This window comes from Myxocyprinus asiaticus, chromosome 43, assembly GCF_019703515.2.
Source record: "Myxocyprinus asiaticus isolate MX2 ecotype Aquarium Trade chromosome 43, UBuf_Myxa_2, whole genome shotgun sequence".
NCBI classification, from domain to species: Eukaryota; Metazoa; Chordata; class Actinopteri; order Cypriniformes; family Catostomidae; genus Myxocyprinus; species Myxocyprinus asiaticus.
In genome coordinates this window covers 33,507,902-33,529,867 of record NC_059386.1, presented here as the reverse complement: position 1 = coordinate 33,529,867, position 21,966 = coordinate 33,507,902, and the positions used below count along the sequence as shown (strand labels likewise).

General features: G+C 36.4%; 2 protein-coding genes across 2 annotated transcripts in view; both read right to left on the bottom strand.

The window, feature by feature from the left end:
• Positions 1 to 21,966, bottom strand: part of LOC127433694 (membrane-associated phosphatidylinositol transfer protein 2-like) — a 694,725-nt gene that overhangs the window by 249,871 nt on the left and 422,888 nt on the right. The window lies entirely within an intron of this gene.
• LOC127433700 (cAMP-specific 3',5'-cyclic phosphodiesterase 4D-like) overlaps positions 1 to 21,966 on the bottom strand; it is a 330,842-nt gene that overhangs the window by 255,705 nt on the left and 53,171 nt on the right. Inside the window, exon 3 of the mRNA XM_051685814.1 lies at positions 12,229 to 12,467. Coding sequence (XP_051541774.1) covers positions 12,229 to 12,467 — 239 coding nt within the window. The remainder of the gene's footprint in view (positions 1 to 12,228; positions 12,468 to 21,966) is intronic.

Genomic DNA, 21,966 nt, shown 5'->3' with positions numbered 1-21,966 from the left:
GGCGTCCGGTCACTTTCCCGCTCAGCGGGAGCGACCGTTATTTTAAACTGTCACTTCACTCTGAGGGAAAGCGACTCAGGATAAGCAGCCTTTCACATTACGACATCTTGACAAGCAGAAAATACCTCACAGGATGAAGAACCAGCTTAACCTTTTGCGTCAATAAAAAAGTTACTCAGTTGTCCTTAGAGGACAAAAATGTCTGCGTCAAAAAATTGCCATAATAATATATTATATTAATATTATTTTCCACTTCCAATTAGTTAATTTTTTTAACCAACATCAGTCCTCATCATAACTACCAAATATTCATTCATTTTCAGGATTTTAACCCTTTAAATGCCAGTTTGTTTATATAATGCCACTGTTGTTTTTATTGGGGGATATATATATATATATATATATATATATATATATATATATATATATATATATATATATATATATATATATTCCATATACTAAATGCTGAGGGGAAGTTATTTATTTTTTTATTTTATTATTTTTTTTTTTTTATTTTTTTTTTTTTATTATCACAGTCTGGGTTATGTCAATGATAAGTGACAACATTGATTTTGATTCATTATTCTTTTTTATGCAGTGTCAGATAAAAATAAATAAATAAATAAAAACACTCTCAGGACCTTAGAGGACAAAAATGTCCATGTCAAAAAACTGCTATAAAAATATTATATATTAATATTATTTTCCACATTCACTGACCAACATCAGTCCTGATCATAACTACCAAATATTCATTCATGTTCAGGATTTTTACCCTTTAAATGCCAGTTTGTTTACATAATGCCACTGTTGTTTTTTACACACACACACACACACACACTTCTCAATACAAACATACAAAACACACTCTGACATCCATACCAACACACCCACACAATTTTAGCTGCATCATGTATTCAATTGGCCTGCAGTGCTCTATAATACAGCAAACAGAAAACAGGAAAAAAGCATGTATTTGCTCCATAGGCTGAACATGAGAAAAATGGCGCCAACTGGTGGAAAATATTAAAAATTTTAATTTTGAAGCCAGGGCTCTGGAATGAAAGCATAATATCATAGAATTCATGATTTTATGCTTTAATGGCACTGGGATCAAATATTGTAGTTTTAATGGGGACATTTTTGTCCTGAAGGTCCTGAGTGTAACAATTTTGTGTACACAGTGTATTATAGATATATTATAGGAACTGAGATTAAAATATCAAAATTACCCCAAAAATACACACCTTTGGCAAAATGTATGCTGTTGGCATTAACACAGCCAAAATTATCGAAAAAACTAAAATGAAAAAACTGTCAAAACTGTCCCGAAGGTTGCACAAGGGTTAATGAGGCAAAATCAAGAGAATTATTTTGTGCCAAGCAAAAATAAAATCCAGAGTTTCACTTCTTGACAAGCAAAACAATAAATAACTAAAAGGATGAAGAACAACATTTATAATGGAGGTAAAATTAAGGTATCACCTTCTATCTTGTCAGGCAGAAAATACACTATATTGCCAAAAGTATTCGCTCACCCATCCAAATAATTGAATTCAGGTGTTCCAATCACTTCCATGGCCACAGGTGTATAAAATGAAGCACCTAGGCATGCAGACTGCTTCTACAAACATTTGTGAAAGAATGGGCCACTCTCAGGAGCTCAGTGAATTCCAGCGTGGTACTGTGATAGGATGCCACCTGTGCAACAAGTCCAGTCGTGAAATTTCCTCACTACTAAATATTCCACAGTCAACTGTCAGTGGTATTATAACAAAGTGGAAGCGATTGGGAATGACAGCAACTCAGCCACGAAGCGGTAGGCCATGTAAAATGACAGCGGATGCTGAGGCGCATAGTGCGCAGAGGTCGCCAACTTTCTGCAGAGTCAATCGCTACAGACCTCCAAAGTTCATGTGGCCTTCAGATTAGCTCAAGAACAGTGCGTAGAGAGCTTCATGGAATGGGTTTCCATGGCCGAGCAGCTGCATCCAAGCCATACATCACCAAGTGCAATGCAAAGCGTCGGATGCAGTGGTGTAAAGCACGCCGCCACTGGACTCTAGAGCAGTGGAGACGCGTTCTCTGGAGTGACGAATCACGCTTCTCCATCTGGCAATCTGATGGACGAGTCTGGGTTTGGCGGTTGCCAGGAGAACGGTACTTGTCTGACTGCATTGTGCCAACTGTGAAGTTTGGTGTGGGGTTGTTTTTCAGGAGCTGGGCTTGGCCCCTTAGTTCCAGTGAAAGGAACTCTGAATGCTTCAGCATACCATGAGATTTTGGACAATTCCATGCTCCCAACTTTGTGGGAACAGTTTGGGGATGGCCCCTTCCTGTTCCAACATGACTGCGCACCAGTGCACAAAGCAAGGTCCATAAAGACATGGATGAGTGAGTTTGGTGTGGAAGAACTTGACTGGCCTGCACAGAGTCCTGACCTCAACCCGATAGAGCACCTATGAGATGAATTAGAGCGAAGACTGCGAGCCAGGCCTTCTCGTCCAACATCAGTGTCTGACCTCACAAATGCGCTTCTGGAAGAGTGGTCAAAAATTCCCATAAACACACTCCTAAACCTTGTGGAAAGCCTTCCCAGAAGAGTTGAAGCTGTTATAGCTGCAAAGGGTAGGCCGACGTCATATTAAACCCTATGGATTAAGAATGGGATGTCACTTAAGTTCATATGCGTCTAAAGGCAGATGAGCGAATACTTTTGGCAATATAGTGTATGTATCAGAATATACTACCTTGATAACTAAGGCAAAATCATGGTAGCTATATTTGTTCAACAACATAAATTACACATAGTTATACCTCAAACGTGAATTTTGAAGCCGTATTGAATTACACACTTAAAAAAAAAAAAAAAAAACACATGGCGGCTTTCAAATTTATGTTATGAAATTGTGTAATTTATGTTGTAGAACAAATGTCCATGTATCGTCAAGTAATGTTTACCACAGATCTTATTTTAATCAGAAGTAAAAAAAAAAAAAAACCCATTATAAAAACCCATAGGCAAATCCTGAGGAAACCCATGGCAAATTAGATGTCCGGGTTCGCCTACAAATTGACTTCACAGCTGAATAGCTCTTTAGAGCAACAATCTGGTAATAGAAGTAAAAATCCCATTCATTTATTCCATAGATGAATTGATTTTAAATGATAACTTATAAAACTTTAAAGACAGATCTACCATGAGCTATGAGGTTGTTTATCGATGGTATATGCTGCCGTCGAAGCCATTCGTCTGCATTATCTCAACTCATTGTTTAAAAATCATGTTTGATAGCGGAATTCATGGTAAACAACTAAATTACCTATTGTACAGCAGAGAAAGATCCACCAATCAGAGAACCTCGGCCGACGAAACCTGCGAAACGTGCCTCAGAACGACCGCCCACTCCCATGACGCACTGTAAATGACGTAATCAAATCAGTCTCTCTTCACCCTTAAACTACTTGTATATTTGTACATATTGGAATATTTTGCAATAAACATAAAAAAATAAATAAATAAATTATATACTTCACTTTAATCAACAACCTAAATTCAGTAGTTTTATATATTCCCATAATTTTTTATTCAATGACATCATTTGCAATGCTTTATGGGATTGTAGTTTGTGCCCTCATGAAAGACGGTAAGTACACAGCCCTGTACCTTTGTCTTTATGTCTTTTATGTATTTATGTCTTTAATACTTTTTGGCCTCAAAACAAAGTTTGTGATGTTGTGATTCTCCTCGGAGCTGGTTGGTTTGGTTCATGGCTTACAACTATTTTATGAAGGATTATATTAAAAGTCTGTGAAAGAAATGAATGGGGAAAATACTTCCAGAACCCAGACGGCTGAAAAAGTCGGCGGGCACTGTTGCGCTTTATTGGGTTGGCTGTTATGTTTTTGTAGGGTGGGGCTACAAAACTGTAGTTGAAGTTAGCGAAATAGCCGAAAATGCTTAGATTTAAAGGAAAATTCCAGGTTCAATACAAGTTATGCTTTTGTGGCATAATGTTGATTACCACAAACATTACACAAACATTATTGCTGATGCTGAATAAATTACCTCAGGAATTAATAAATAAATATAAAATAAAATAAAACTGTGGAAGGCTAAATTCAAAACAAATTAGGGGGATTTGCTTCAGAATCCAAGCAAACGCTTATATTCAAATAAAGGGAGGCCTCAATTTTTATTTGGATTGAAAAGCAAAATAGTTAATAATTAATTATTTATTGATAAAAAAATTTAAATAACAATAATTTCAATGGACATGACAGGTCTACCATTAGGCTATTTTGGACATCATTTAAAATAAAAAAGGAACTCATTTATTTAAAATCTTTTTAAATAAAAATGTGCTATATCGTCATATTGTTATCGAGCAAAAATTTTAAGAATATTGCTGTATAATTTTTTTGCTTATATCACCCACCCTTATCACATGGTTATTTACTATCTAAACACTTTTTTTGCTGATTTTCTATATTGTAATGTATACCCTTACCGTGATTTAAAATGACTTATACCGTGATATAGAATTCTGGTCATATCGCCCACACACTAGTGGCTATAATTTTGAAACAACGATTAGTATTTTAAAGTTTACTAATTTGCCCCATTTACTTCCATTGTAAATGAGAACTGAACTGTGCTGTAACAGGTTTTCGTGAACCTTTAATAACTAAGGTTGATAGACAGCACACTTTCACAGGCAGGAAACATTTATAACCTTCATCCCAAAAATGACAAGTATGTTGCGTTGGCATAGAAATAATGTAATAACTACATCAATAATCTCACTTTAAATTCATTTAACAAATGTTTACACAATGAAAGTAACTTCATTCAGCTACGTTGTTTGACATTTTCCATCAACCACTGGAAATTAATCGAGATGGGTAAGATATAAGAAATTACGTATTAAACGTGGGCAACACATTGAGCATATCACAACAAGCTCATCCTGAGAGGTGGTTTCTCAGAACATTAGGCACTTGCAAAAGAATTTTCCAATGAAAATGGAAGTTTACCGTAGGCGGACTTATTTTCATAAGTTAACAAGTTCCCCGATTGAACTGAATAATGAATATAGGTCTAGTGAAGCAAAATCAAATGACTATTTGCTTAACTTTTGTGTGCGGTATGTGCTCTGTGAGCTTCAGAAGATGGAAGACGGACATTATCTTTGCTAGTTATGAATGTGTATTCACGAGAAGCCGATTCAGACAAGTAAGCCAGTCGAGAGAATAAAAAAGATTTAAATCTGATAACACTGGTTATTAGTAAGTTACTGATGATCCAGACTGCTGCGCCATTGTTGTTCACGCAAATTATGTTATGAATCAAATGGGAGATTCTCAAACTAGCCACCCCCAACATGCCCAATTGGCGATTAGTGATTTGGATAAACATGTCAACTAAAAAACGAATGATGATAACAGTGATTAAAAAACAATTCATTGTACAGTTGCTCTGCCCCAGATGAGGCGATTCCAATGAGCTATATGCTCATTCTCATTTTAGCCTAATTTTTAACAATTTCATTGACACTTTCCAAACTCAGTATTGTGTAACAAATTATTTAAATCATGCATTTAGTGTGGGTCAGTGTCTATGATAAATACTGCAAGAAACTGTGATGATGTCAATGGAAAGAGTAAAATTGCAAAAGTCTGTTATCTATGGTGCATGATGCATAAAATATTTATTTCATGCCAAAGCATGAACAAACTTCTAAATCCCAGATCTATTCATATATCGAGTAGCACCAGAAAATATGACTCACCAGACACATAAAAATTGTATTCCAGTCCGTGGCTGATTAAGCACAGCATGGCTTCAGCAAAAGACAAAAGCAAATTTCTGTATACATACATCACTGTAAAACTATTGATTTTCAGTATTTGTGTTTGCCAGGCTGGATCTATAAACTTAAAAAGAATCAGTAAATGTCAGCCATAATGGAATGTGTTTATGGCTGTAATTCTAATGAAATACTTGTCCAAAATTAAAGTGCACAGTTAGCAATATCAGTGTTGATGCTGATTCGAACAGTCGCAGTGTCACTAGTGGGTTGCCCAACAGGCCCATCAAACCAAAAAACAAAATGTGTCACTTTGATAAAGTATTTCAGTGACAGCTTGAGTCCCCAACAAAATTAATTATAAATGAATCATGCTGAGGGGCAATCCACACAATATATGCTGGAAATTTCATTGGTAAGTAGAACAAATCTTTCTTCTGCAGTTGAGTATACAATAAATCAGAAAATCAGAAGTTCACATGACCAGACTTTTGACTATCGGAATATAGTCTGGTCCACTTTACAGATTTTTCTAGCCAAGAACTGGCCACAGGAAATCTGGCTGACCAACCACAACCCACAAAGTTCGTTTTGCTTTTACAAGACGTTCAGTGGCAGGTTAATCTGAATAATTATCAATGATACTATAGTAAAATGGCGAGAAATGCATTTGTTTCTTCAACTTCGGGCAATTTCATGTCCCAGAGGTTGCTTTTCATAAAAAAATGTTTTTCTTTTTGTTATATGAAGATCTCATTAAATCTGACTTGGATACTTTTTACCTGGCCTTCATCATTTCATTTTGATACCTTTCAAATGCCTTTTATATATAGATTTTACTGTTTTAGCCTTGTCCCAGACCCAGACTTTCAATATTAAACTATGAAAATACATTAAAAATAAAAAATTATTACGTTTAAAACTATGATAATCTAAAAGACTGAAACACTCAAACATTTTGAGTTCACTATTCACAAGAAGCATCTGCTGATGTGGACCATGCATCATGAGATCTCGGAAGACCTACAATCAAGAATTGTTACTTTGCATAAAGCTGGAAAGGGTTACAAAGTTATCTTGAAGAGCTTAGATATTAATCTGTCCACAGTTATACAAATTGTCTGGAGACCATTTAGTACTGTGGCTACTCTCTCTAGAAGTGGCTGTCCAGCCAAGATGACTCAAAGGACACACCGCAGAATGCTCAATGAGGTAAAAAAGAACCCTAGAGTGACAGATAAAGACTTGAAGGAATCATTGGAACTGGTTAACATGTTCATGAGTCTACTATAAGAAAAACATTAAACAGGCATGGCGTCCATAACAGGATACCATGAAGGAAGCCGCTGCTTTCCAACAAAAACACTGCTGTGCGCCTAAAGTTTGTCAAAGACCAACTTGACACTCCACAACGCTACTGGGAAAATGTTTTGTGGACTGATGAATCCAAGATTGAACTGTTTAGGAAAAACTTGCATCACTACGTTTGGTGTAAAAAGGGCACCGCATACCAACATGATAACATCATCCCAGCGGTGAAGTATGGTGGAGGGAGCATCATGATTTGGGGCTGCTTTGCTTCTTCAGGGCCTGGACCGCTTGCCATGATCGAGGGAAAAATGAATTCCCAAGTTTATCAAAATATCCTACAGGATAATGTTAGGATAGCTGTATGCCAGCTGAAGCTCAGTAGAAGTTGGGTAATGTAACAGGACAATGACCATAAACATCAAAGTAAATCTACCACAGAATGGCTCCAAAAAAAGAAAATTCACCTTTTGGAGTAATCCAGTCAGAGCCCAGACCTTAACCTCAATAGAGATGCTGTGGAACGACCTTAAGAGAGCCGTTCACACCAGACAACCTAAGAATATGGCTGAGCTAAAGCAGTTCTGTAAGGAAGAATGGTCCAAAATTCCTTCTGAATGTTGTACAGGTCTAATCCGCAGCTACCGGAAACGCTTGGTTATTGCTGCCAAAGTAGGATCAACCAGTTATTAAATCCAAGGGTTCACTTACTTTTCCACAGCACAGTGAATGTTTAATGGGATGTGTTCAATAAAGACATGAATGATTATAATTGTTTGTGTGTTGTTAGCTTAAGCACATTGTGCTTTGTCTGTACTTGTGACTTTCCATCATCGACATTTCCAGCACAGAATTCTATTAAACACAATACAGAATTTGAGATGTGCTGGAAATTACACTATAGTGGAAATGTTCATGACTTCTAAAAAAATGACTTAAAAATTATGTAAATCTCTTGTGATGCATGAAATGTTGGACACTGTTAGTATACAAATAAAACAATTATTAAAAGTGTGAAAATTTTTTAACGAGACTTTAAATCCACAGTGCTTAAAGTGCCCAAAGTTGAAGAAACACGTAGATCAGAATGTCTTTGTATATTTCTAGACATTCTGATTCTGAATTTTAAGGGAAAATGACTTTTTTTCTGATATGCTTCACCATCTAATAAAACATATTGATATATAAACTGGATGTCTGTAAATCAGAACCTGACAGGAAATTAATTTCTCATTCCCAACAACATGAAGAGGTCTGATTGTGCTTCTCTGCTTGGATATAAACTGAGTGTCCATCTATTCACATAACCTCAGAAAATATTAGACGTTAATGGAAGAATGATTGTACCCAGTCAATAAAGTTTGATTGGCTCACTAAATCAGTGTTCTACTAGTTTGGCCTAAAAAATAAAATTTTAGCTCCGAGATGACGTAGCTTTTTGATGAATAGCTACTGGACAAAATTGATTGTGGATGGCGGGGTGCCTCAGATTTTTCTCTGTTATAGAATAAGGCCATGTTTGAAGAGAGTGCATGAATGCATTTACGCTGGCAGCCAATGTTGAACTGAGTCAAAAATGCTGGAGGGTGGTTTTCAGCTTTCTGTAAAACTACTAAGCAAACAAGTTAAAACTGCCCATGTAGAATGTTTAAAATGCAGAAACCGCTCTATAAAGATGAAGTCACTATGTTACCTAATGAAATATTCATGATGCTGCATGATGCTGATATTATTTTGCCCTGAAAAAAATTGCATCTAGCCCCTACAAGCAAGATATCACAGTCCAAATAATCTAAACAGAAAAAATCTAAACTAAGACTGATGATATAGCATGTTAATTTATAATTTAATGTACAAATAACACATTAAAAAATTATGCAATCATGCCCCCTCCTAACAAAAAGGAATTTTCCCTATGTTTAATGATATGGAAATAAAACTAACAATATATTGTCTTTATGTATTGTCTAATCAATGCTTTACTTGTCTGCCACAATAATGTGATGACTTTAAATTATCTTTAGTATTATATTTATTACATAAAAATAATATCGACTCGTCTGTCCTTTTCTTTTAAAACAAAAAAACAAAATCGAGGTTACAGTGAGGCTCTTACAATGGAAGTAAATGGGGCCAATTTTTGGAGGGTTTAAATGCAGAAATGTGAAGCTTATAATTTTATAAAAGCACTTACATTCATTCTTCTGTTAAATCTCATGTATTATTTGAGCTGTAAAGTTGTTTAGATTGTAATTTTTACAGTCATTTTAAGGTTTGTTGACATTGCATCGTAATGGCAATGAAGTTGTAAAACTGGCTATAATTTAACACAGAAAAGGTTAGTATGCGATTGTATCACACTAACATCATGTTAACACGCATATTGTTTATGTATTGTGGCTATACTTTTGAGTATTTTAACGTTTATGGATTGGCCCCATTCACTTCCATTGTAAGTGCCTCACTGTAACCCAGATTTTTGCTTTTGTTAAAGAAAGGAGAGACAAGTCGAAATACATTTTTGAGGTAATCAATATTTTGCCACAAATGCTGTCGATTGAGCTTAACATGTATTGAACCTGGAATATTCCTCTAATTAAACAGCATTTAATGTAATTAATTTGATTAAAAGCATTTATCGATTGACAGTCCTAATCTAATTATTGGTGCTTGCTAAGGTAAGCATCGCTATTACTATTGCTCATACTAGGGATTAATCATCCATCACACTTTGTGCTACAAACAGGAAATACACCTCAAATTGTGCTGATTGTTGAGGAGAGGTGTGCTGTAACATTTTCTAAACAATATGACTTACTATTCCTTACTATTCCTTAGTAAGGGCCCGATCCATATCTGAGCATCAGTTTCACTGTATAGTTTAAGAGAAACTCATCTTAAGCCACAAATTCTCTTTCATCCATGTGCTTGCGGGCCTAGAGAGACACCCTTCAGCTGCGCCTCTTTAAAGAGTCCATCAAAGATGGAACAGGCAGCATGGAAGATAAGTGACAGACGAACAGTGATGGGATGACACTGGACAAAACGACAAAGTATGTTCTAATCAGGCCTCTCCAACAAAGACCTTCTCACACACCGAACAGGATCTGAAGAGCTACTAGTGAAGCCAATCTTTGCCAAAGTCACGTGAAGGAGTAAATTTGATTACCATACCCATTTCATTCTTACATATTTTCAAATGAAGATAATGCCACCGTTGAGATGTAAGTGTGTCACAAAGGCTCCAACAATATATATTTTAAAAAACAAATTTTAATAAGATAATGTTGTCACTGATAACCAATGATTGTCAATATTATACATCTATATTGTCTGAATAAAAACAGCATTTAAAATCATATTTTACATGCTTCAGGTAAAATCAGGCATTAAAACATTATAATATACAACGGAAAAGATTAATAATTAACTGTTTAGTACTTCAGTAACCTGGCTTAGGAAAAATATACAGTTAAAATAAGGGCTGATGTCTGATTCCAATAACTGCCTTTAAGTCATGTCAGAAAGATCATTTTTTGGAGTGAATATGAACACCAGAATGTTGTAGCTACCAGTGAAAAACTTTCTTTGGTTTTTTTTTTACGGTTCCATTAACGATTGTTATAGTACATTTGAGGAAGAAATATTTGGAAATGAGAAAAGCAATTCTTATTGCATTTACTGCCCTCAGCACCTGTTACCAAATCATGAGATCATTTCAGATTTCGACAGAACAGATATAACAATTATAGAAATAAATGTAACACATTATGTTTTAAATTCACTATAAAGAGACAGTTCTCAAGTTCTCTTGTTTAGGAAATGCACTTCAGTGGTCACACTGCATTGTTTTGATTCACTGGAAAAATTCGGCTCATAAGAGTCAGTCATTCAGGAATCAGACTATATTGGTGGCGCTGTATGTTGCGTTCTGTAGATTTAACAGAACCAGCTCATTAGAGTCATTTGTTCAGGAAATGTACTATACTGGTCACACTGTGAGTTTCGCACTGTAGATACAAAAGAACCAATTATATAAGGGTGTGCCTTATGCAATTTAAGATTTTACATCGATTCTATTGGACCCCCTCTAGATTGTATAGGCTTGGTCTTAAAGACACACCCACCTGCTGGCGATGCCAATCAGAAGATGGGGACACAACCCAGGTTTTTTGGGGGGATGTTAAGATCCAAGAATTTTGGTTGAGGGTTCAGAGTTTTATGTGTGACGTATTGGGCACTCAAATTTCATGTTACCCCAGACCCTGTATTTTAGGCGATGGGGAGGTCATTAATATAGTGGATAAGCACATACAAAATTGGGTCCTAGCCGATGTTATGATTGGCAGACAGGTCATCCTTAGGGGATGGAAGTCGGCTGGAGCGCCCTCATTTCAGGAGCGGTGCACAGAGATGGGGAGGGTGGCGGCATTTGAGGAGGTGTCGTATAGAAGGCTAGGCAACCTGGAGTTGTTTGAAAAAAAGTGGGGCAGCTTTTTTGGCATTTTTGGAGGGCTCTCGGGGAGGGGCAGTGGAGAGGGACTTATTGTTTTAAATGTGTGTATTTATTTATTTTAAATATATTTATTTATTTATTTTTATTTTTATTTTATTTTTATCTGCGTGTGTACTCGGGCTTGGCCACAGGGATGTTTGTTGGGAGTCGGGGTGGGGTTGTTGATTGGGAGGGGGGAAGGGATATAATGGGGTTTAAGGGGGATAATGGTTGTCTCTGTACATTGATGTTTTGTTGTGTTATGTGTCATGCTTGAGGAGCAACCAATAAAAATGTTAATCTGAAAAAAGTACCAGCTTATAAGAGTCATTCGCTCGGGAAACTATACAGGACTATACAGTCTGCTGTCCGCATCGGTAGAAAATTGCACATTCAGGAACTGTTAACGGAACAGAAAATCATGAAAATTATACGGTTCCGGTGTAAAAAAAACACTGATTGCTTAACAGTCCTACCCAGAAGGACTTGAAGGTTGCACAATATTGACCTTATCCGACCAATATCAATAAAAAACAGCAATATTGGCCGACACGAATAAGCTCCCCAGCATATTGTGTATCCACAAAAAAAAATCTGATGTTTTTTACTCACCCGCCAGCTTCAGCAGAGGTGATGGCGATGGTTGGGGGGATGCGCAGTGCCAGGGTGGTGGGACGGGCGATTGGCTCGTTCTCTTTGCTGTTCCAGTCATGTTGCTCAGCTAGACGGAAGACCAGCGGGGGCAGCTGCAGGCTGCGGCTGGAACGTCTGCGCACTTGGAAGTGCTCCATGCCTGGAGCGACTCCCTCCTCTGCATCTGCTTCCGGGGACCCTGGGGACCCATCACACACCTGGCACAACACACAAACACAAACTTAGCATTTACTAGTGTTTGGTCTTCTACTGAGCTGTGCGGAATAGAAAATACACAAACTGGGCAGGCGGTTTTGAGTAAATGGCCCCTCAGAAGTGTTTCAATTATGCATTTGGCAGACACTTTTATACAAAGTGACTTACAGTGCATTTATTACAGGGACAGTCCCCTCAAAGCAACCTGGAGTTAAGTGCCTTGCTCAAGGACACAATGGTGGTGACTGTGGGAATTGAACTAGCAACCTAGGGTTTATGATAGTTTTTACTCCTCCAATGGAATGCGATGTATTCAAATAAATGGCTAAGTGCCAGAAAACTATAAAAATTTCCTATATGAACAGGCAGTTTTTTGTGGGTCGGCTGAAACTGGGCAAGCTTCATGAAACACATCAGTATGCATCATGTGTCAGTATTCTAAAAGAAATGTGTGACATCCTCAAATTTCCTTGCTGAAATATCTCAGAATCTCTCAAAATGTGCTTATACTTAAAGGAATATTCTGGGTTCAATACAAGTTAAGCTCAATGGACAGCATTTGTGACATAATGTTGATTTCCACAAAAATTTATGTCGACTTGTCCCTCCTTTCCTTTAATAAAAGCAAAAATCTGGGTTAAGCCCAAAGTATACTTCGGTCTGTACAAAGACACTAAAGCTCCATTCACATCGCAAACAACACTGTTCCTTGGTGTCGCTAGACTCTGTGATCTGTGTCACTTGTGGGTGTTCCTACTTTAATGTTATTGGTGGACTGCACGTCTGGCTGTAGTAGCTTTGGAAATTCTCATTACAGAATAAACTGTCGGGAAAACTATGATTTCATTCTAATATGACAACGAATCAGTTCTGTTGCTTCTAAAAATTACAATTTTGCAGGGGAGAGAGTTTTTATATAACCTGCAGCAGTGCTCAATGCAGTACATCATGAACAAGATGAACAATCTATCGGTGTATGAATCGAGTGGTTTTCCATGCATTTTTATTAGGCTATATCCATGTATGTGGTTACAGACAAATGATATAGAACAGTGAAATCACTCACAGAAATGTTTAACTTCTCCGTCTTGCCTGCTCTCGACTTCAGTATCTCGCACACATACTGCCTGCAGACGGATGATGTGAGCTCCGTTGTCTTCACTCTCATTGGTAGTCGCTCCTGAATATCACTCGTCATTTGCATAAAGTTCACATTTTCTCAGCTTTGTCTTCTCGCTTGCCACAGTGACCTCCGTTGCCAAGGGTCACTGCAGCTCGTGTCGGCGGAAGTCAATCTGCTCTCATTGAAAGTGAAGAGGATTGTGTTGTTTTGTCGCGCAATGTTGCCGGCGTGTGAATGGGCCTTAAGCGTTTGCGTCAAAGCCGAAGTATCCTTTGGGCTTTACAAGCAGGCACTTACAACGGTAGTGAATGGGGCCAATCCGTAACCGTTAAAATACTCATTGTTTCAAAAGTATAGCCACAAGACATAAACAATATGGGTTGCACTTTATTTTACAGTATATCTGCTTTCACTAAACTTTCAGTGTACTTATCCAAGAAAGTACGGAGAAACATTAGGTAACTACATGCACTTTATATGGTTAAGGTTAGGGTTAGAGTTAGGTTTAGGGTTAGTACTTTGTAATTACTATAGATGTTGTAATTATACAGTATGTAAATGTAGAACAGTACTGTAAAATAAAGTGCTACCACAATATGTGTTAACATGATTTTAGTGTGAAAAAATCACTTGCTAACCTTTTCTTTCTAAGTCACGTCCAATTTTACAACTTTGTTACTATGAAGACGTAACGCTGTAAATCCTAAAATGATGTGAACCTCACAAAAACATGTAATGGTCCAATTTCATATATATATACACACGCACACTACCGGTCAAAAGTTTTGAAACACTCACTCATTCTTTATTATAATTTTTTTTTTCTCCACATTTTAGAATAATAGTAAAGTCATCACAACTATGGAATAACATAAATGGAACTATGGGAATTATGTTGTGACTAAACAAAATCCAAAATAAATCAAAACCGTGTTATATTTTAGCATCTTCAAAGTAGTCACCCTTTGTCTAGAATTTGCAGACATGTACTCTTGACATTTTCTCAAACAACTTCTTGAGGTATCACCCTGGGATGCTTTTTAAACAGTACTGAAGGAGTTCCCATTTATGTTGGGCACTTATTGGCTGCTTTTCTTTATTATTTGTTCCAAGTCATCAATTTAAAAAAAAAAAAAAATTTAATTAAATTTTAGTTTTATAATGAAATAAATTAATATGGTGGCACAATTATATTTTTGTCTACAAAACTAATTTCAAACATTTAAGCATACACCTTCAGATCAAAAGATTTTTAAGATCATGAGAAACATTTCAGTCAAGTGTTTCAAAACTTTTGACCGGTAGTGTGTATATTACATATATATATATATATATATATATCAGGGGCGTAGCAGTCATTTTAAAAGTGGGGGGGACACAGCTGTCAGTAGGTGGCTTGTACAGACCCAACACTTCCAGTGCAGTATTAATATATTAAAGTATACATTCATATATATGTATAATATAATTATTATATTAATATATGCGTATTATTAGGGGCCTGGGTAGCTCAGCGAATACTGACACTGACTACCACCCCTGGAATTGCGAGTTTTATTCCTGAGTGACTCCAGCCAGGTCTCCTAAGCAACCAAATTGGCCCGGTTGCTAGGGAGGGTAGAATCACATGGGGTAACCTCCTCGTTGCGCGATTAGTGGTTCTCGCTCTCAATGGGGTGTGTGGTAAGTTGTGCATGGGTCGCGGAGAGTAGCATGAGCTTCCACGTGCTGTGGCTCTCCGTGGTGTCATGCACAATGAGCCACGTGATAAGATGCATGGATTGACGTCTCAGAAGCGGAGGCAACTGAGACTTGTCCTCCGCCACCCGGAATGAGGTGAGTAACCGCGCCACCACGAGGACCTACTAAGTAGTGGGAACTGAGCATTCCAAATTGGGAGAAAAGGGAATACAATTTAAAAAACAAATACATATATATATATATATATATATATATATATATATATATATATATATATATATATATATATATATACATATTATTTACTTTTAATATTTATGGTATTTAAAATATTCAGGTATTGCAAAATAATTGCAAAATTAGCTGCAAAAATATGCACAATTTTATTTTTTAGTCTGTGATTGAGCATTGTGGGATTTAAATGTATCCAAGTGGCTCGGGTATTTTGACTACGTTCAACAAAATTCGTTCTGATCCATTTAATGATTCAGTGACCATTTCTGGTGATGTCAGAAGGTGATGACAAATGAGTGTCTTGTGTGAAATGAGTCAACGATCAAAAGAAAATTTTAATCCTTTAAAATCTGTATGTCTACAGGCCTACAAAGATACTTTAGTAGAGGATTTAAGCATTATAAGAACAAAGAAAATCTATCATTTCCCTACAGTTTGTGAGCTGCTGAGCATGACTTTCATCAAAAGACAGCAATAATGGTCTTATAATAATTATAATGAGTTTCAATAACGTCCGTATGTTTTCATGTATAAAATAGCGTGTCTACATATCTATTCACTTCAGTAAAATGTGTTCTAAGAACACAGCAGATCTCTCATTTGTCCTACAGTTTATTGACTGGACACCAACATAGAGATATAAACAGGAGCTGATATTAAAAATAGCTTTACATATTTAACACAGATCTAGTAATCTGCTTAAATTGGCAAAAACAACCGATAAAACTATTACCTCACAAACATAATGTAAAAAGCATAACTTAATGAAGACTCATGCGCTGATATAAACTCCACTTACAATGTGTGCTTAAAATAAGGATTGTCCTTTGTTGTTTTTCTGCAGTGCATTTCACGTAATGCTGCCAATCAAGAACGATATGCCAATAAATAACTCTTGTTTGTGTGTTCCTCATCTCTAGATTATTCATTCAGATCAACGTCAACGCTGATAAAAAAAACATGGATAAATGTGCATTGTTGAAAGCAACTTTGTAGAAATGAACAGAGCCACGTTGATTAGACAGTCTGACTGTTACGTAAGGGTTGTTTCGGCTCATGAAACTCACCTGTGATTGGCTGGATGGTCACTCAATCAGCCCAAAGTAACAAAACGCAAAGAATACTGTAGACAAATCCACCATTTGGACTTGGTATGGGTTTGGCTTGGAAAAGTGCAGGGGACAAAAATCACCTTTTTAAAGAGTGCAGGGGACGCCCTTGATATATATACATATACAGTATATATATATATATATATATATATTGCATAAAGAATATAAAATTAAGCCCATTTTAGGACCATAAGATGTTTGTATTGTGACATTATTTTCATGACAATTAAGCACATTACCATTTTGCGCCTGGATACTTTTGAGCTTTTTATGTAATTCCCTTAATTCTCAATGGTGATTCTCATTAGATCCTCATTACTGTAATATCTTTTTATAAGTAAATAAGTAATTTCTTGCTTTATGGTAATGAGAAAAGGAGGAGGGGGGCTTAATCATCATGAAAATAATGAATGCAAAAAGTCTTAATAGTCCTAAAACAGACGTCATTTTAACTTAGCAAAGCATAATTTTTGTATCTTTATTTTGATTTTTGGGGTAAAATATGACCCAAACTGTTGTTCTTGACAGGTTTCCAGAGATTCAACAGAGCACTAAACAGTATAAATAGATATGCAGAAAATTGGTGGCTCTAATTAAAGGCATGACCTCGAGACTTATTCACAAATTAAGTCAATTCATTTCTTTAAAGAGTAATTCAAACCTCTTGGGGCTCTTGCTTGGATTCAGTCTTAATGTATCAACCCAGAGATAGCTTATGTTGCAAAAGAGCAAAATATATTTTCTTTGTGAAAAAGACTCAGAAATGTTCAATAAAGACAAATGTAAATATGGACTACATGTACTATTTTTGAACTGCATTTATTGCAATTTAAGCCACCACATTCATAAACCATATTTAATATTTTCAGAGAGGGGAAGTATAGTTTAGCTTTTTAAAACAGTCAAATGTTGTCCTCAAAATTCACAAACCAAGCAAAAAAATGCCTTGACCATATTTTCTGGGCTTGTGGTCATGAATTATTAAGATGTCAAACATTCTACCGTGTATCATTATTTATGGCACATTTAACTAAGCGCAAATACTCCAGAATAAATCAAATCTAGATCGGGCTCTTTTTTACAAGGCTATCTGTTTACAAAGGGCAGCTAAGGTGGCCGGAAGACAGATGATTGACAAAAAGAAGGACAAAAAAAAAAAATGCAATATATACACTTTTACAGTGACTACTAGACCTAAGCCTCAATTCCCCAGGAATACTTTCTGATGCCTTCTTGGCCACAAACAGCTCTGGAGAATCACCTAACAGGCAGTATTTACATTACTTTTTTTCCAATAAATTCTGCTGATATCTATGCAGCATCCCATGTGTGTCCCATAGGGATTGTTCAACTGTGCCACAATGAGATAGAAAGTATGCTGCCAGAGGAGGCAAGGTAACAAAGTCTCTGTGTTTTGCATTTCCCAAACTGCTACTTTATTAGCATAAGTAGTCAGTCAGTGTAAACACGAAACTTATAAGGAGAGGCTTCCATGCAATAGAGATGGTGCCATTCATTTGCATCTTGCATGGTTTCATTTTACCAACCTAATCTCATGAAATTTACGTGACCGTGGCAACATTTTGGCAAAACTAAATTATGTGCTTCAGTTTCCCAGTGAAATGTTCAGCGAGGGGTGCCAAAAGCGATTGAAAGTGTCATAACCGGACACTTTTTTAAGGTGAATGTAAGATGGAGGTTTTAATGAGTAAAACATACCTCCCTAACCTAAAACTTTAACCTAAACATAACCAATAGTGTACTAAAAGCAAATGAGAGGTAAACAAAACAGACATCCTTACCCTAAACCAACACCTAAACCCAACCGATAGTGTTATAAAAGCAAATGTGACATGAAAAACACATTTTCTGGAGAGACCAAATCATTTTGTGTCACTTTTATGATACTTCAGGTCATGTGTCAGCTTGTGTGTTTGGCTGGGCTCAAGGCTTCGGTCCTCAGAGTCCAAAGTCCAACACTCTTCCAGGTGAGCTATTGCGCAAGCTGATCACGGAGGAATAAGTTTGTAAATGTAGGTGGGTATGTAATACAAGCATTAAAATGTGTTGTTTTTTAAATTATGCATTAGCGTAAAAGTGTTTTGATATCATAACATAGCAGTGTGTGAGTAACAGAGCAAAAAATAAGTGTTCATAATAAGCCGTTGTATTAGTGATTTGTGTAAAGGTGTTCTTGTAGCACCTCTACTGTAAATTCCACCAAGAAACTGCAGCGAAACGTAAAATGCAGCACGTAAAACTAAGTTTGCAAAAATGTAGTAATTGTAACGTTCATTCTATGAGACTGGTTGTCCCATATAACTTCCACACAAAAAAAAATTATATATATATAAGTATAGATAAAGATGTTGGTTTTGCAATCCAGTTTGCAAATATTACGATGATGATGGCGCTGTCGCAGTTACATATTTAATACTGAACATTCAGTAAAAGTAAGTCAGTGGGAGATTTTCAAACTTTATTTGTGTAGACGTATAACAACAACCAAAAATATCATACCTAAGATGCCATTCAAAACCGAACACGTTTTTGCGATGGAAAAATTTAGACGCAGTGCAACGAATAGAACAGAACGCATGTGTTTTGCAATGTGTTTTTAAAAGGTTCTTTTTAAATTAACATGGTGTCTAAAAAATTCAGCGTTCCCATGCAAGACGCTGAAAAAAAAAAACAGCGAGACATTTTTATATATATATATATATATATATATATATATAAAAAGAAGCAAAAATTGTGATTACAGTGAGGCACTTACAATGGAAGTGAAAGAGGCCAGTCCATAACAGTAAAATTATGTTAACACATAATGTTTACGTCTTGTGGCTTTACTATACTTTTGAAAAGGTGTGTAGTTTTGCATTTATGGACTAGCCCCATTCACTTTCATTGTAAGTGCCTTACTCTAACCGAAATTATTAATTCTTTTTTAATAGACATGGGGCAAGTGGAATATATATTTTTTTAGTAATCAACATCGTGCCACAAACAATATCTGTTAAAAGGGTCATGTCATGCAAGTACCTCAACCGCTCTATCAGTTCACTGCGATGATTATGCATGTTGTGGAGGCGGGGATATTCGAATGAACACGCCTTTCCTAGGTCACTATAGTCACCTAGGCATTTTTGCAGGGTGGAAACAATAAATTCCTTTAAGCTGTTAATTGCAAAAGTTCAGTAATTAGGGTTAGGGCTTTAGAACAAACCCTAAACAAAATGTTTGCGGAATATCAACACAGTACTGCCTTGCAACCACTATAATGTATATTTCATGCTCTCAGGCTCATTGCATTCATCCTGAGCAAAAGTACAAAAAACAACTATCAAATTAAAGTAGCATATATTACTTTCTTCCCCTCTATTTTTCCCTTTTCACAATAAACCCCTAATGCACAATTCATTATTATATGAGTAGCTTGACTCATCCAGTGAAAGCTTATGGGCATGTTGAAAGCCAGTGGCCCCCAGCACAAAGCATCAAGGGCTTCATTTATAGTCTGAGCAACATCTCACACCCAAGGCACATAAAATGTGACCATGTGACTGAACAAGAGGATGAAATTAGCAAATGAAGCTCGGTTGGTTTCCTGTCTAGAGAGAGAGACGGTATAATATCATGAAAATTGTCATAACACAATGAGGTAATATGTGCAGTTATTATTTGAGTCAGAGTCACGTCGGGAGGGGCGGGTGGGAGACGGAGGGTTTAAAATAGTCTTTTGCAATAGCTGTGGAGATGCAGATCACAGAGATGGTTTCAATGGCACGGTGTGCCGCAGAACAAAGAAGTGTGCTCTGCAGCATACACCTCACAGAAACCCTCCACCTGCGGCTTCTGGCAGAATGCGATGCTTTGTTCCTCGAGAAAACAGAGTGAGAGGGATTTCAGGCTAATTTCCACTGGTGCGCACAAACCGTTTGGCAGGTGTATTCTGGGAAAAAGGAGGCATAGGTTATCGGTTGGGCGTGGGCTTAACAGTTTGAGGATGCTATGGACAATGGAACATGACTCATAAATTGTGTTTACGAGCAACTAAAATCTAGAATGACGGAAAGAATTTAAAACAACCAGAACTTATCAGTAGCTATTTAGAAAACGGATCGTTCCGGCTCTAAAACCCAATTGAATCAACCATGTTTGATGATGTTTTAAAAAAGACAAGTGAGAGCACATCAACTGAAATGTATACTTATGAGCACAGTCACTACAAACCATTAAAACAGTTAATGAATAGGGGTGTAAAAATCGTGATGCCTCTATCTGACAAAGAAATGTTCATGCATCATTTCTGGAATTTAACAACTGATAGTCATTACTATATTAAAGATGCTGTAAATGATTTTTTCATGGAAATGTATTCAAAACATTTTACTACTCCCTGAAAGATATTAATGAAATAAGTGTCCTGAGATATCTCACTGGTCTCTGTGACAGCTCTAGACTCTGTAAACAGCAAACAAAAATGAATCCATGGACCACGGACAATGACGCTTTCTGCCTGTCAATCATTTTATGCGTTAGTATTGTAGTTGCAGTGAATTATTGAGGCTTACTGCAATTTTTATGCCATGTTCCTCATAACAGTTGTCAGTTGGGGGCGCTATTTTGCTGCTGTTGTTTTTGACATGCGCTCCTGCTCGATGTTGATCTTAATAAAGCTCATCTGGTATCTTTGGAGTGCGGGTTTTGGAAAAAGGGGGCGTGGCTAATCCAACCCTAACTCTAACCCTAACCCTTGGGAAAATTCTAGAATGGCTAAAATTGCTTACAGCACCTTTTTATACCCAATGTGATACAGATACCAACTTAGATTACATGGGCAAGAGCACGTGAGATTGAAAGGAAAAAAGCGCACTTTAAGAAAATACAAATGCAACAGAGTTTGGCTTTCTGTGTCATTATTCATTAACTGTTTGCGTCCATTTGACCAAATTAAGTTAATTGTTTTTGCTTTCTTCCCAGACTACGATATACTATGTTTATATTGCTTTTATATCTCCATAAATGTTTTATCTTTTTTTTTGCATATTTTCTTTAATAATTATGAATCGCTCCAAATTAATCAAATCGAAATATGAACTAATTTCAGATTTCACAAAGCATTGTAATGTTAGGCACTGTAAAGAATTGTAATTAAATTGAATTGTTGTCAGAGCAAATATTTATATATTAATAAACTATATTACTTGATGGAAGCACTGTTTCTCAATTACTGTTACTAATCAAATTATTTATTGATTAATTGTTGCCGCCATTTTATAAAGAAGCAATAAACCACAAGAAGCACTATATTAAAATGATTTCTTTTGG